This window comes from Scleropages formosus, chromosome 13 (assembly GCF_900964775.1).
Source record: "Scleropages formosus chromosome 13, fSclFor1.1, whole genome shotgun sequence".
NCBI classification, from domain to species: Eukaryota; Metazoa; Chordata; class Actinopteri; order Osteoglossiformes; family Osteoglossidae; genus Scleropages; species Scleropages formosus.
The window spans coordinates 26,578,091-26,594,703 of record NC_041818.1 but is presented as its reverse complement, the minus strand read 5'-3'; the positions used below and the strand labels follow the sequence as shown (position 1 = coordinate 26,594,703).

At 50.1% G+C, this 16,613-nt stretch overlaps 1 protein-coding gene across 1 annotated transcript in view; it reads right to left on the bottom strand.

Moving 5' to 3' along the window:
* Positions 1-2,978: 2,978 nt before the first annotated feature.
* The window catches only part of aff2 (AF4/FMR2 family, member 2), a 138,037-nt gene continuing 124,402 nt past the window's right edge, over positions 2,979-16,613 (bottom strand). Inside the window, exons 11-21 of the mRNA XM_029257307.1 lie at positions 15,294-16,295; positions 15,087-15,202; positions 12,745-12,961; positions 11,928-12,064; positions 11,382-11,445; positions 10,332-10,468; positions 9,663-9,734; positions 8,505-8,598; positions 8,150-8,199; positions 4,710-4,924; positions 2,979-3,373 (exon numbers count right to left, since the gene is read on the bottom strand). Coding sequence (XP_029113140.1) covers positions 3,252-3,373; positions 4,710-4,924; positions 8,150-8,199; positions 8,505-8,598; positions 9,663-9,734; positions 10,332-10,468; positions 11,382-11,445; positions 11,928-12,064; positions 12,745-12,961; positions 15,087-15,202; positions 15,294-16,295 — 2,226 coding nt within the window. The 3' untranslated portion in view covers positions 2,979-3,251. The remainder of the gene's footprint in view (positions 3,374-4,709; positions 4,925-8,149; positions 8,200-8,504; positions 8,599-9,662; positions 9,735-10,331; positions 10,469-11,381; positions 11,446-11,927; positions 12,065-12,744; positions 12,962-15,086; positions 15,203-15,293; positions 16,296-16,613) is intronic.

Sequence of the window (16,613 nt, the reverse complement as noted above, 5' to 3'; positions counted from 1 at the left end):
GCCGCCGACTGATCCCTGTAACAGCTCTGTGAAAACCAGATGCGAAGGCATCTGACGCCTTAACGGTGTTTGTTTGGGGGCCGAAGAAGGGGGCACCGAGACGAAATCGATGCGGTGTTCTTGTACGAAATTAACCTCTTTCGAATTGGTCTTCCTTTGTAAAAAAAATATATATATATATATATATACGCGTGCTCCTCGACTAACAATGGGGTTTCGTTCCAATAAACCCATCGCAAGTGTAAAAATCGTAAGTCGAAAAAGAATACGGTACCGCGCCTACTGAACACCATAGCCTAGCCTACCTTAAACGTGCTCAGAACTCTAACCGTGGCCTACAGCTGGGCAAATTTAAGCAGGAGACACACATGGGCGTTTAGTAGACATGATGGGATGCGAAAACACAAAAGAAAAAATGCTTTCGGCACACTATCGGTTGTATACACCCGTTGGCGCGATCGCTGCAGAGACCGCGGGCGCGGACGAGCGGATGCTGCGGCTCGCTGCCATCGCCCAGCATCGGGAGAGTATATCGTACCGCGTATCGCGAGCGCGGGAACGGATCGAAATTCAAAATCTGAAGTACGGATTCTACCGAATATCGTACCATCGTAACTTTGAAAAATCGCAAGTCGAACCGTCGTAAGTAGAGGAGCATCTGCATACACTGTATGTATGTATAAAATGAAAATAGCAGACATTACAGTCATGTTTTTGTGTACCAGTGTTCATAGCAAGGGATGGATGAGGGGCTGCAGTCAGAGCCGTGGGGCTTCAACTACCCACCGTGGGGGGGTGCACATTTCCCTGCGAGGAAAGACCCACCAAAAATCAACAAGCAGCTCGTGAGCACAGGGAGCTCGCAGCTTCGGACAGGAAGGGAGAGCGCCACCATCTGGGGAAAACTAGCAAGGACACACCTTGTCTTCCACGTACCGACAGTGACGGACTCCTCTGGGACAGTGGACAAAGTCTGCGGTGCGAGACAACTCGTCAAAGGCCAAAAAACACGACGTATGAAAAGGCCCGTGTTTCAAGACTATACGCTGTATTTTTACATAGGATTTTTAAATAGTTCTTAAACGCTTGAATATTTGCCATTTCGAAACATTTTTCCATAATTAATTCTGATATTACTGTATATGTTGTGCAGTGATGAACATTAAGGTAAATATTGCTATTTGTGACTATTGCACTATAACAGAATTAACACTGCGACGTTCTGGAACTCCTCTAGAATTTTCCGCATCTACAAACGGATTAAATGACCAGTTAAAGTGAGCCTATAATTTAATTTAATACTTTGCTGAGAATCATCTGCAATTTTCCTGTACTTTTGCCGTTTGTTTTTCCTACCATCATCACAACAGCAACTCATTTAGAAATTTGAAATAAATACATTACACATCTGCAATTTTTTTTTAAAGCCAAAATGGTATTACCATCATCAGTAAAAAGTATACAAATAAATAACTGTGGCTTTATGAAAAAAATCTAATATACCAATATGGTATGGAAAAATCATTTAGATTCATTCTCATTCTTAAATATAAACTCTTAATATTTTCCACTGGATAAGGAGGCACTTTATTTCCTCGGTGGGAAGTACGCTTCGCTCACATCCTCGGCCTCTCCGGGGGAGAGGGGTGGGGTCTGGCGAGCGACCGGACGCCCTGGACCGCAGTGGCCCACCCACTCTGCGCACGTTTCACCTCCACAAAAAGACACCCGCGGACACACGACACGCACCGTCTCTCCTCTAAAGGTCCGACATGTGCCGAACACGACACTGAACACGGAGGCAGGCTCCGCAGCGTACCCACTCTTCCGTGTGGGGGAGGGGGAGGGGGGGGGGGCTCCAGCTGCCGGCCCCCATCGCACCGATGAGCGCGTGCAACATTAGTTAATCGTTTAAAGAACGTAAGGGTCGGCGTGTAGAACGGAGCGGAGCTGCGGTGAGATCTCGAGGGCTTCGCGCATCCGTGGCACCGCAGCTCGCGCACGGAGACGCGAACGCACCCGACGCGCACGGATGTGACGGTGCGCCCAAACGCAGCGCTGGAGCGAAGAGCTTCGCGTACTGTACATTAAACACACATCCCCTGAGCCAGGGAGGTAATGAATTCCGCCTGGGGCTACAGCTGAGCATGGTGCATTGTGGGGGAGAAAAAAAGAAAAAAAAAAACAAAAAACCAATAATGTAGAGCAGGCACCAAAACAACCCCCTGACTGAGCGGAAAGACGCTGAAGATCCAGCATCTGACACATCTCCCTTTTGGTGAGGCCTAAAGCGACTCCGTGGACGATGACGCGGCGAAAGTGGACCGCTCTGGGCGTGGTCGGCCGACTCGTCACACTCGCTCACCGGAGCCTCGTTCCGTCTTGCAGGCCAAGGCCAAGAGCCACGAGGCTCCTTCCTTTCGAACCCGGGCAGCGTCCGACCTCGCCGTCTCTCCCAGGGATGGACGCGCTGTTTTCTGCTCGCTCGCACCTGTGAGCTGCGAACGCGAATCGGCAACGGTCTGGCACAGAGCCCTGCAAGCCGGACGCACCGCACCCCCCGCTGACACTTTCTGATCTTTACCTGTTAGGCACCGTTGTCTGTTATAAATAGCATGCAGACATCAATAAATGATCAAACCGTGAATTAAAGTTTTCTAACGCTTGCAAACAACAAAAACGAGCCGTCTTGTTTTATCTCCCTCAGCCACCGCTAAGTGAAAGCTCATGAGCAGTGTGTCGAGACGTTCCCCATCGTTTACAAGAGAATAAAACAAAAACAAAACAGATAATACACAGGGCATCTTCAGCACGAAAACCAATCTGACACTGGTTCTCAAACCCTCCTCTCGAACCTATACACACACACACACACACACACACATACACGCACGCACGCAGACACAGTGTGGAACTCAAAGAACATCCACCCTCTTGACGTTTCCCCATTCTGCAGAGTGTTTGAACGGGGGGGGGGGGGGAAAAGACGCGATTCTGCGATTCGCTTTCGGGGGAAATCTCGAAATCCCTTCGAATCCAGTGGGACTCTTCAAGTTTCCTAAGCAGCCGAGAACAAAACAAGACAAAACAAAGGCCCCAACGAACAAACAGACGAACGAGGAGAAGAAGCCAAGAGGCGTGGGCGTAGTGACGGGCGGCCTCCGGAGGGCTGTGATTGGCTGGAAATGGAACGTGCTGGTAGAGGTAGTGATGGAGGTGAAAGATGGCGCACAGCGGCGGCGGTCCCAGTTCTATAACAAGTGGGCCTCGAGCCTGAGCCAGTGCAGTCCTTGGCGGATATAGCGCACCAGGTCCGTCATGCTGCTGTGTTGGGTCAGCGGTTCCATCACAGAGTCCAGCTCCTGAAAGAACTCTGCACACGGGACGAGAGAGAGAGAAAGAGAGAGAGAGAGAGAGAGAGCTGTTGACAGATTCTTGTATTCCCCACATTTAAAGGCATTTCTGCACTCGGCGGTATTTGCACCGTATTTCCAGCCGTGTGAATATGGACGATCGTGTGCTGGAATATGAGCAGTACGAATGCGACGGAAGCAAAATTACGGGAAAGACGGAGAGGGCGAGGGTGCGAGGCAGCGGCGGAGAGGTGCCAAACGCACAGTTTAACGCGGTAAAATGTGGGCTGCTGAGTCGGGAAGTAAACCTGGATTTGTTTGTTTGTCAAGTTGATCAGTTTCAATGGATTTAACCTTTATATCCGAATGGTTTTATCCTCAGGGAGCGAAGATATAATTAATCCAGCTCTAGACAATGACAGAGAGGAAAATACAACGGATCGTACGCTGTGTGCTGCTGCACAGGAACAATAAATAAGCCTTAATGGACCACATTAGTGCAAATGGGCACATGATCACCCCGAAAGAGGCCTGGACCCCACCATATCCCGAAACGAGGTCTAGAACCAAATAATCACCCCGAGAGAGGCCTAGACCTCCACCGCAAGGGCAGGTACAAAGTGCCACCACCTCCAGCTAACCCTTTTAGCACATCTTACCGGGAATACCGGGAAAGTTGTTAAGCCGTGTGAGGGTTAATAATTTCTACTCAGGCTTGAGTCACAGCATCTCATTGCTTAGGTTAGCGATGTCAAAACTACGTGCCCACGGGCCAATGCCGGCCCGCAAGATGTTGTAATACGTTGCACAATGCCAGTGCATTCCGGCCTGTGAATAAACTCGTTCGCCTGAAACCACACCCACATTCAATAAAGGGATTAAAATTGTTCTTTAACGATAAAGTTGTGTTCCCCTGTTACGTTACTGGTGAGTAGAGGGACTGTGTCGGACCCCGTGCTGAACGCAAGTTTTGAGCTTGAGAGCCCTGGCTTAAGTCAACGTGTCCCTGTGCAGCTGGGGTTCAGCAAACAGTCACTGCAGGAGATTCAGAAGAAGTTTCCTCATTTGATGGGGCACGGGGCTTCACCGAACACGCTTCAGCATGAAGGCTCATTATTCAGCAGACTTCCGGATGACAACTCGCACTAGTGCAGTGTAAACCGAACAGTAACAGTAACGGTTTCAATAAACAGGCGCAAGCAGATCCAGTCAACTTGATACGACTGTCAGGATTTACACCCTGTGATGAATGGCAGCGATTTGCTGATGCATTGCGTTCGGAGCTGAGTTCGCAGCTCAGCGCTCTTCCGGAAGGTGCTCTGGGTATGGCGGTATGTGTGCGTGGGGGTGGGCTACCTTGGCTCTCGCGGGCCAGCTTGTCTGCCGTGTCCCAGTGCTCGTAGCTGCGCAGGATGTTGTTGGTGATGTTGACGTGGCTGGCGGCCATGTGGTGTATCCGCTGGGGGATGACCACGGTGCCGCCTGACGCCGGTCCTACTGGGCCACCGCTGCTTCCCGCCGAACTCACCGGCGATGGGCTCAGCGACGTGGGCGATGGCGTACCCGTGCTCCTGCAGGTGGGATGAAGGAGGCAGAGGTCAGAGGTCACCCCGTAGTCCACTCTCCATAAGACTCTCGACCACTTTAAAACACCTGGCTCGTTGACAGCAGAGCAAACTGCGGACATCGATCGCCGAGTCTTACCGTAGCGCTTGCCGTACAATGGTATTTAAGGAGGGTGAGACTATTATCGTAATTTCGTTTATGGAACGAGTAAGGGATGAATTGTCAATTCACTTGGGACATGAAAATACTGGAGCGATAGGTGTTGAATATCCGTAGAGCAAAAGGCTGAGAGTTCAAATCTCACGAGGGTCCGTTCGCATTAAACCTCTGAGCAAAGCAGCCGAACCGTGAACGCGAAGATGTACAAACCGGCGCCGTGAAGCTGGGGGCTCAAATGTTCGCCGAGGATAAAACCATCTGCGAAGAGAACGATAGAGAAAACGGTGTCGACGCGTCCTTCCACACAGAGTTCCACTAGGCCGTGCTTGTTTGTCGGCGTGTTCGCTAAGCTAGCGTTGAGTAACAGCGCGCCGACTTCCCAGTTGGGCAATTCGCACTTTAATTGGAATAACAGACCAAGGCTGCGGAGACGTCGGAGGCTTTCGCCGCTGTCAATACTCCCCTGTTCTGCCCAGAGGGCAGCACATGATTCCATTAAGAAAATCCATACAGCTCTCCTCTCCCGCCCTTCGGCCGGCCAACACGAGGCCGGGGAAAGCCTGCCTGTATATTTAGCCAATAATGTTCTTTCATCGAGCCTAACCGCTAATCGCTAACGCTGATTTAAGCTGCCCGAGTGCTGAACTGAAGCCTTTCTTGCCAAACAATTACGCCTTGATTTTCTGTCAGCCAGCTCCAGCCATCAATCAGAGCGCATATTCATCAGTCTTTCAGGGCCGAAACCCCAACAATCAGACTCGGAGTTCTGTAATTCAGCAATAAATTGAAACACGCTCACCCTGCGCACTTAAATTATGTTCCCTGTCAACAGCGCGGCTCGTTCTGGGGCAGTTTGGGGGTTTTTACTCAAATAAACAATGCCCTCGAAGGAGGAAAAATGAAAATAACGCATGATTCATGACTGCAATAGGACAGAAAAAAACGTCTAAACAAAGAAAGGCTGGACTGGAAGCCAAGTCAAATGTGATGTTGATTACTGCGCCCCGGCAGGTAGGGCAGCATTAACAAGCAAACCGTAGAGCTAATGTATCTGAGCGAGGCTACAGGCTAATCGGTGCTGACAGCCGCTCCGGCAACAGAACAGCAGGACCAGCGGGCGCGGGCCACAGGGGAGCGGCGGCAGCTGTCCGTCAAACGGGGATCCAGAGCCAGCTTCACGGCACCGGGCGGCCCGAGCCAAACCCTATCGACGTTTTCCAGTGTTCATTTGACTCTTGCTCATGCAGAGCAGCACAGGTGGTTCTGATGACCTCCTCCAAAAGTCCACCCCCTTACAGAGATGCTCCTCAACTAACGACGGGGTTACGTTCCGATAAACCCTCCGTAAGCGGAAAAATCGTAAGTCGAAAAAGAATACAGCACCGCACCTACCAAACAACATAACCTAGCCAGGCCTATCTTAAAAATGCTCAGAACACTTACCATAGCCTACAGCTGGGCAAATTTAAGCGGGAGACACCCATGGGCGTTTAGTAGACATGATGGGATGCGAAAACGCAAAATAAAAAAAAGATTTCAACACAGTATCGCTTGTTTATACCCGTTGGCGTGATCGCTACAGAGACCGCGAGTGCGGTTGAGCGGATGCTGCAGCTTGCTGCCATCGCGCAGCATCGGGAGGGAATATCGTACCGCATATTGCAAGCGCGGGAACGGATCGAAATTGAACGATCGAAGTACAGATTCTACCGAAAGTCTACTTACATTGTAAGTAGAGGAGCATCTGTACTGTATTACATAATGCAACAGAATATATAGACAATTAACATGCATGAATGGCACCTTGTATAACAGGCTTTGCTATATGTTCTCCACACTGATTTCACATATTATTCATGTTAACATAATACCAATTTAGCATTGTCGTTGAACTTGGTTCGAATAGACACACGTCAAGGCCTTTGTTCCTTCCAAGTATCCGTACAAACAGTATACTGGGAGGCAGCACCACTGAGAATCGATAGATATATCTTATGCTATAAGGGAAGGGACATGAATATTCAGATGTGGAAAACTACTGACATACAGCACCACAGACCAGTGCTTAGTGAGTCCAAATGATGAATGCTGAGACAGTTTGTACGAGACAACTTTCAGGTAACACAGAGATATGAAGAGCAGAGGGGACCAAGGGACAGCACCCTTGGCTAGATAACGGCTGTCCCATTCCATGCACAACATGATTTCATCGGACAAAAGAAAAAATCTGCTTCATCATTAAGTTTATCTCACAGCATAGCATAAATACAGTGCAATATTATATTTTCTTGAAGCACTATAAAGGGGGGCATGGTGGTGCAGCGGGTTTGACCGGTGCTTGCTGTGTAGTGGGTCTGGGGTTCGAGCCCTGATTGGGGTGCCCTGCGACGAACTGGCGTCCCATCTGGGGTGTGTCCCCTCCCCCTTCAGCCTTGCGCCCTGTGTTGCCGGGTAAGGTGCTGGCTCACCACGACCCCACTCAGGATGAGCGGTTGTTGACGATGGATGGATAGATAGATAGATGGATGGATGGATGATACACTGTTGTTTTCACTATTTTTATTCTCTTTTGCTTCTGTTCTGTGCCACCAAAAATGCAAATTTTCTCGCTCGTTACCCACTGTAAAGAAGTAGCCCAGACTGAAAACTAAACGTTCAGTAAATAAAACGTTTCCGCAAATAAAACGCAGCCGCTGAGAGACACATCGACTCAATGGCGCCTTACGATATCGCCATCGGCCAATGTTAATGCACAGCCGATGGAGCGGTCGGCGTTAGACGTTACAACCGAACACTGGAACTCAATATGATATCGTTAATGGGCATCTGTTGCAAATTCGGGTGTTCGTAGATTGCATATGTCACAAGTTGAGGACTACCTGTATACTCCTGTACAATTTAGGTTGGGAACACCTACGCATGGGTGTTAGACCCTGATCCCGAAACCTGAAACTGGTCAGTAAACTGTGTGGCCACGCCTCTACCCCCCACAGAGGTCACACCCGTAGGAAACCAAGGAACGGGTCGACGGCGGAGCGAAAGGTCATCTGCCGCCTGTCACAAGCACTTACTTTCCATTGGATCCCCAGGGTGAAGGTGCTTGGGAAGTCTTCGCCGAGCTCTGGAACAGACAGGGGTGTGAGAGCGCTCGTACACGTGGCAACGGAGAAAACGCAGCCAGACCGGCTCGCGGAGCCTGACTACAAACACAACACAGCGTGTGGATTTTCACCGCGGTTCATTTGTCTACTAACCGTAATAATGGCTTTTAATAAGTATGCGTGAAAAATTAATGAGTACACACAAATCCAGCATAACTGAACTGCACAGAGAGGAGTGAACCGGCTCTATTGTCTCTGCGCCTCATCCCTTCTCGCCGACTTCCGTCGAAATGCTACGGCGGTGGAAGGGCAAAGAGGAGGTTACCTTGAAGTACTCCATTAGAGTGCGCGAGTACTTCATTGCGTGGTCTTTCTTGAGTTTAAACATCCTCAGGTACAGGAGGGATAGACAGCGATAGCTGTGGAGAAGGATGGAGACAAAGTGCGTAAGCACACACACACACACACACGTACACATAGCCTTTATGGGTATCTTCCGTGTTCGCTGCTCCTTTGTTCCTCATTCTTTACCTTGTTCACCGGTAAAAGACCACCCTGGCTAATTTCATATACGCCATCTCCTATTGGTGCCAAGTACTTATATTTCGGTGAATTTTCCAAAGGAGGTCTCCCCGATGTGTAAAGCAGTGACAGTTTTTACGTTCATTTATTTAATTTTAATATAAAGCATTGTAGCCAAGGAAAATGCGGATACGCCCACTTCCTGCTGATGCAATCCCTTCCCTTCTGGCATGTAATTCACAAAAAAAAAAAATCAAACCGAAGTCAAAAACAAATCGAAAGAGCCTAATTGTTGAAATTGTCTTCCAGGATCTATTGGAGGACTGTGTCCAGTCTTGTTCAGTGTGGGGTTTGTAGGCGATCCCAGACCGATCCCCCCCGTCCACCCCAGCGGACACAAACAGGGCCGCAACGCAGTGCCGCACCGCTCCTCCCTCTCTCTCTCTCTCTCTCTCTCTCTCTCTCTCTCTCTCTCTCTCTCTCTCTCTCTCTCTCTCTCTCTCTCTATCCACCCGAATATATGTTTAGGCAGCTGCTGGGGAAAAATCATTAGTTATCCTCTAATAGCTTAATGAAATACAAGAATAATGATCCACTTTAAGCTGATTAAGTACTTTAGCTGTGTTTTAAAGCTCCCTTCAAGATACATCCGATTGCGGGCTGTGATGGCTGAGCGGAGATTTAAATAGCGCTTTAGCGGAGCTGAGGATTTAGCATATAAGGTTTCTGATCCCCCCCCCCCCCACCACCTCATCCCATCCCATCCCTCCCTTCCCGTCAGAGAAGTGGGCTCAGAGCTTCATCTTTGGTTACATGTCGAGCCGGCAGTGTGAAAAGCTGGGAGGGGCTGTGGATGAGTAGCGGTTGCTCTTGGTGGGGGGTGCAGGGTGGGGAGGGGGGGGTGACATTAGGAACTCCACCAGTGATGTCAGCAAAAGGAAAAAAAAAAAAAACATCTTACCACAAAACAGCTAATTTCTTCTCGGCGACCGTCGCGGAATGGCTGGTGAAGTTCTTTAACCTCATCGCATACCTTCAACAACAAGAACAAAACAAACAAAAAAACAAACCTTCAGTCACACTCCAAAGCCCATTTCAGTGATATGAATCAATTTACCCGGAGCCAAAGGCGAATGTAAAATGACAAGGTGACTGAGTCTCTATTAGTTCCCGGAACGGCGCGGCCCAACCTGCAGAACGCTCAGCCTCTCGCCACTTCAGTACATTTAACATTTTTGTGATGAAATGATTTCAGTCACAGCGTAAGAAGAGGCTATGACACGTGTCCAAGCACGTCTTTTAATTTTCGGCGCCGATAACAAAATGAATAGCACTAATTCCTTCTGAAGGACATCCGGGGGCTTGTAGCTTATGAATGGGGTGGGGAAGAAGGCGGGGCCTGAGTACTATCAATGGGAGGCCTAGGAGGAGCCTGATGGCTGGGCGGAGTCAAGGATGGAATCTGGGGAGGGACTGGGGAAAGTGGGTGTGGTCACAGTAACTCGGGGAGGGGCCAGGGAGGGGCCTAGGAGGGCAGAGCTGGTGACCAGGTTGCCAATGAGAGACTGGGGCAGGTAGGAAGGGTCAGGGTGGAGTCAAGTTATGACCCGGAAGTGTCAGGATGACTCGCCTGATGAGCTCCACCGTCTCTGAGTACATGGTGTAGGGGGACTTGGCCTCCAGGGGGTCCCGCTCCATGGCGTTCCCGCATTCGATGAAGGACAGTGCGCCATCAGCGTAGTTCACAGCTTTGCCAAACTTCTCCAGCTGTGCAGTGCGGGGCAGACAGAAGGAAACACACCAGATGCCATCATGAACATGAACTCAACTAAAAGCTCTGGAAGTGTTCCATTCACACCAAGGATAAATAGGTGAGCAAGAACTTCTCTTGCACTTCAGGTCTTCTAATAAAATACCCTTGAATATTCATCTGGGACCAATAATCAATCCTCCTGCACAGGCTTATGGAGCCCCCCCCCCAGGGGGACGTTGCAGGACAAGCCACCGGCCGTCTCTCAATCTACCACACCGGTCCCTGCCAGCACTTGGCTGTCGAAACAGGGCCCATACGTGTGACGCGAGGTCTTCAACGTAGGGCTGATGCTCTCCATGTCATCCATTAGAGACACGAAACACCGCAATCAATTCCTCCCACTTTGCATTCGTGCCCTCGCACCAGGTCTGACTTGAGATTTATGGCCAAGTAGATGTTACTTTTAATAAAGGACAACGTCTGGAGAGGTCATTAAGGGATAGGGACATTTAAGGGCCCACGGGGGGTGGGGATGGGACAGAGAGGAATTAACAAGCATTACTTTGCGGGCTTTCTGGCGACTTACAAAAACAAGAAGGACCAACCTACTGCCCAAATCCGCAATGTTTATTACTTCCCTGTATAAAAGTGTTTCCCACAGAAATAATGGTAATAACAGGCATTTCTTCCCAGAAGAAAACATTTACTTGGTCCACTCATTCGCTAATGTCCCTCCGCAGGTCACGACTAAATCATTGCCCTCTTTTTATTACTTTATTGAGCCCATTACACCCTTCACACCCTTTAACCCGGTAATCAATCCCTGTCACCGAAGAGGCTCTTCAGAGCGAGTTAATGACAGTTGTAATCACTGGAAACCATGTAAAATTCAATAAACTAAAAATAATAAGTAAACACTGGACCTACCAGAGCGTCTGCCTTGTGCTTTAATTTCTTGGCCTCCTGCATATAATAGTCGGCGTTGTGTAGTCTGCGGGGGTTCGAAAGCATGCAGAGCGTAAGTATTCTTATCTCAGAAATATTTATCCAGTTACTTAAAAAACATTCATTTGTCACTGTATTTCTGAACTCCACTTGTCTCTGACTCATGCTAGTTTGGTGCCAAAGTTTCTCTCTGTTTTTTTGTTTTCTTTTTAAAAAAACAAAACACCTCTAAATTGCTAGAAAAAGTTCAGTTGAATTCAAAACAGAGAGGGAAAAGATTCGTCATAAAATGCAGAACATTTACAGCTCAAAATGGCACAGACTGCGAGTTTTAATTAATTTGAATAAATTAATCAGTAATCAGGTCATTATTAGTCAGCGGAGACGAAAACGTGTAGAAAGGATCCCTGCAACGACGGCACATGTGCGCCCCCGGCCTTTGGAGCAGCCACACCCTGATTGGTCAGGATGCACAGTGGGTGGAGCACAGTGGAATCTCTGACTCCGCCCCCCTTCCCAAACACCTACGTGTCGCTGAACATCAGCTTGGGCCTCCTGGGCTCCAGATGGTCGGTCGACGCCGATGGCGGGTTGGACCACAGGTCGGTGTCGGGCTGCCCGTTGCCATGGAAACCGCTGGAAGGCTTGCCGCGGGAGTCATCGTCCTGCGAGACAGGCCCGGCGATGAGTAAAAAGGAGGAGAAATGCGGTTCAACATCCTTCTACCAGCACGGCAGCTGCATCTTGCCAAGGTGACCTCCACGGGTGCATCGCTGGGGTGCCCCCCAGCACTTCTCTGCACACGCGGGACTCGTTCCCACGTCTCAGAGGCTATTTTGACTTCCCTCCAATGGCTAATTAGATTTAGGAAAACACAGGAAATGGCGGTAAAAACGCCCAAAGCGAAGGAATAACAATACGTGGAAAGAGTCCCACATTCAGTGTTTTTTGAATATATATTTACAAAAGGGCTGTTTTACTTGTCCCGGGGTGTAGATGCAAGAGTTGAAGAAACAATATCCATCGTGCGCCAATCAGCTCGTACAGGAAGTGGGGAAAACCATTAATTTTGTGCAAGTCCATTAGCGGCACGTGTCAAATGGGGGTGACGGTGGTGCAGTAAAGACTCCAGAAAGTCGTTAACATAAGTCTGCGTCTGCAAGGTGACTTAAAATGTTAGGTTTGCACCCTAAGCTACTTGCACTGATTTACCCCTTTAGACAGCTGGGTAATTTTCGGAGCTTCGACTGCAGCTCTAACCGCTACGTCCCCTGCTGCCCTACCTCAGAATGACCTGTAAATTGTGCCGTTTCCCAGAAGGACCCCACCGTCGTCCCACACTTACGCTGGTCGTCTTGGCGTGGGCGCCTGACTTGCTCTCCCCCTTGCGGTGCTTGTGCGAGGAAGAGGAGGATGTCCCCGCGGCGGTGGCGGCGCCGCCCTCCTGGCCAACGGAGACACACACATTAGAGCGGAACTGCCGCGTGGGCTCATCGGAGAGCGGCGACAGCAGCGGGGGAAGGAGCTTCTCCTCTCGCCTCTTGGGTTGCTTTTTCGATGACCTGGACAAAGAAAACAAACACAAACATCTGTTTATCTATTTATACAGCTGGGTAATTTTTACTGTATCAAGTTCAGGGTAAGTGCCTTCTTCAAGAGCACCGAAGCAGGAAGTGGGATTCAAACCTGGATCCTCTGAGTGTAAGATAGCAGCTCTAGCCACTACAACACCTGTTGCCCAAACAGAGAAGTACAACACCTTCCTTCCAATTCCACACGTACCTGTGTGGCGGAAGCAGAACGCTGGACACCAACTGACCACACGTGTGGCCGAACAGCCGGCGAGATAGAGTCCTAGGACAAACCCTCCGTTATACCCATGAGTACCCTTGATTTACATTTATTCATTAGTCAAACGCTGGGCTCCAAAGTGATGTACGTACTCAGAGTAAACAAAAGCTTGTGTGTGTCTGACACCACCAAGTTGTTGGTTCACATCCCTCCAGTAGCTCCTATAGAAGTAATATTCAGATGTTAAATACATAGATAATCATAGCAGATGGTGTTGGACTCATTTATGGATCCAGTAGGAGATCAGGAGAGAAGGGGCTCTCAAGGAAGCAGGATTCATTTCTTGTTTCTTTCACTTTAGGTGTATATGTGCTGGAATAAGTGACGATTTCATAATTTGGGAAAAAAAAAAAAAAAAACTTTAGGCCGGAGGAAAAATATGTACAAAAAAATACAAAACACTGCTTTTCTTCACTTTTCCACAAGCTGCGAAGAACAGGGGCCTGAAAGAGTCTACAAACAGTCTTGATGCGATAAGGAGTTGGAAATATTGATCGATGGAGGTGTGCGGCGGCGCTCGAGAGCGACACAGTCCACTTGTGGTTATTTTTGCCCACTTGGAGCCACCCACCGCGGTCCCTCACCGGGGGACTCGATCGACTTCACTCAGACCGCTCGGTGGGGCTATAGAAATGGGCCCGATGGTGCCAGAGCGGGGGCCGTCGTTACCGCCGAAGCGTTCGCCGCTTTTCGAGAAGAACCCTGGAAGAGTCGCTCTTCAGTGAGCTCAACCCCTCCCAATCGATACGGCATTTCGAGACCCCCGGGGAAGCTGTGATGTGTTGCGGTTTCTGTACTTCCTGCCAGGACGGCTCTGTGCCCCCTTTCCCGAAACACAGGGAATAACGTACGGAAGATGCCAACACTTTTCTTGGATAAGGTTTTATGGAAGTTACCACAAAAAACTACAGCCAAGAAGTATTATTATTATTATTATTATTAGGCTTTTTACTGCTACTTACACTGATTTACCCCTTTATGCAACAAGGTAATTTTAACTGTATCGTTCAGGGTGACTCGATCAAGCATACCACCTCAGCAATAATTTTTGATACAATCATTAGAAAATACACTGTCAAGCATAAAAATAGCTCTCATTTTGGTATTTTAATTAATTTCAGGGGACATGTATTTAGTCTGGGAACCGATTTTTTTCACTGCTGAAGAAACAAAGGTAATTTGTGTGATGTTGGGATTACAGCGTCCACACATTTTCAATGGAGAGACAACAAATTTAGTCTGTCTTTACAGCACAGCGGGAATTAATAAGAATCATCTGTGCTTCTCCGTTTAATTACCAGGGTGAGCGATTCCTTTAAAGCCGAATGGATGTGTCTGATTACCGCGGTGCTGGGAAGATGCGGTCGGAGTTCTGCCCGGGAGTCGACAGCAGGGTGCAAGGTGCTGGCCTGGGCCTTCATCCCACACGGGGGTAATCGCATTAGAGAGATGCGCCGCGATTAGACGCGTTTCTGATGGAACAGCCCCGTGACACCCATCCCACCTCACCCCCTCCTCCCACACTCCTCCCTGGAACTAATTGAAAATGTAGAGCTAACTGTGACGCCTCCCTCAACGCCAGATCATATTAGGCTGAGCTGGACAGGGTGAGATTGAGGGTCGAAGCACCGTTGTCCTGCTGTTGAGCTGCAGAGTGAGTGTGAGCCCAACCTTCGACCCCCGACCCCTGACCTCGGATAACCTCTTCATAAACACACTACCGTGAAGATGGCCTTTCAGAGTATCGGCAGTCGGGTTACATGCCACACCGTAGCGGAGGCTAATGTAAAACACGGCTCTGATATGATTCTGATTCGAACCCGCAATGAGACTCACTCCTTGGAGCTGGTGAGCTTGTGGCTGTGCACGGGGGAGATGCATGGGGGCAACACCGCGCTCTCTTTCTCCAGCCGCGACTTCTTGCTCCCGCCGACGGCATCGCACGTCTCCGTCTGTTAGGGAAAGAAACTTCGGTAAAGAGATCTAACCTATCCCGCTCCCTAGGCACCCCCCAGACACGGAGACAGGGACGCTGCCACTTGCCTTGTGTTTCCGCTTGGACTTGCTGGAGGGCTTCTCTGCCGGCGTGGAGGCTGGCGACTGGCGCCGGTGTCGGACGCCGGGGTCTCGGGGCTCCACTTTGGCCGGGGGCGGTTCGGGGGGGTCCCTCCCGGGCACACGGCTCAGGAAGCTGAGCTCGATCTTGACCCACAGGGATTTGACCTCATCGAGGTCGCGAAGTGGGGACAGTGGTTCGTTGGGTGCCAAGGGGATCGGAGAGAAGAGCGGGTCCTCCAACAAGTCGGCGGTGCCTGGCTCTAGCATGGAGGCACTGCTGGTGCTGGCCAGGCTGCTGACACTCAGCAAGTTACCGCCACAGTCTTTGGGTTTGAGGGGTCCCAGACCACCGGGACCCGAGCAGGGAGGAGGCGCCTTAGCCAGCTCTTCCGGCTCTGAGTGGCACTCGGAAGAAGAAGATTCCGTCTCGATGAACTCCTTGGACTTGGGGATGATTTTGCTGGGCCCCCGGTGCTTCTTCTTGTCCTGGGGAGCAGGTGGAGCAACTGTAGCGGTGCCCCGCGGCTCCTTCCTGGGGGCACCTTTGCCCCTGGCTTTGGGCGGCTCTGGGGGCGGTGGGGGCTCCTTCTCCTTGGGTGTGGTTACAGTATTGCCAGGATTGCCGTTTGTCTCTTCCGCCCTGCGGGGCTGCTTCTTGCCCGTGCTTCTCCGCGGCACTGCCAGCTCTCCAACCCCAGGGGACTTGACCCTAGTGCTCTTACCCTCGGGGGCTTTCTGCCCAGTCCGAGGCTTAGCTTTCTCTCGCAGGGGGCTAAGCAATGCCCTATCCTTGGTGTCCGGAGGTGGCGCCACGCCCGAGGGCTTTCCCTTTCCCGGCGGTAGGCCCTCTGTGGAAGTGCCATCCTCAGCCTGACCGCTGCTGGGCTCATGGCTCTCCGGCTGGCTCTGGATGAGCGCCTTGCTGTGCGGGTTCACCTTGTTCAGCCACTTGTCCAGCTGCCACTTGTTGGTGGATGTTGGCTCCGGCTGCAGGGAGGCGGCGAGGGCAAGAGGAAAGAGTTCAGGTTCAACGGCTTTGAAGTAAAACGGAAAGAGCACACAGTGCATATGATGAGTGGTGAAATGTTACATATTGGTATCATCCATCAATGGATACGTGTCGCAGACGAAAAAAAGCGGCTAAGGTACTTGTCTGGAATGTCTCTTTGGAGCACATCACAACACCTTCAGTGCTGAAGGGCTTTATACGCTTGCATCCTATCACACGTTATTTGTCGTGCACCATTATTCCTTATAATGATATAAATCGAAATAGAAATAAATAAATTACAGAAATAAATCTTC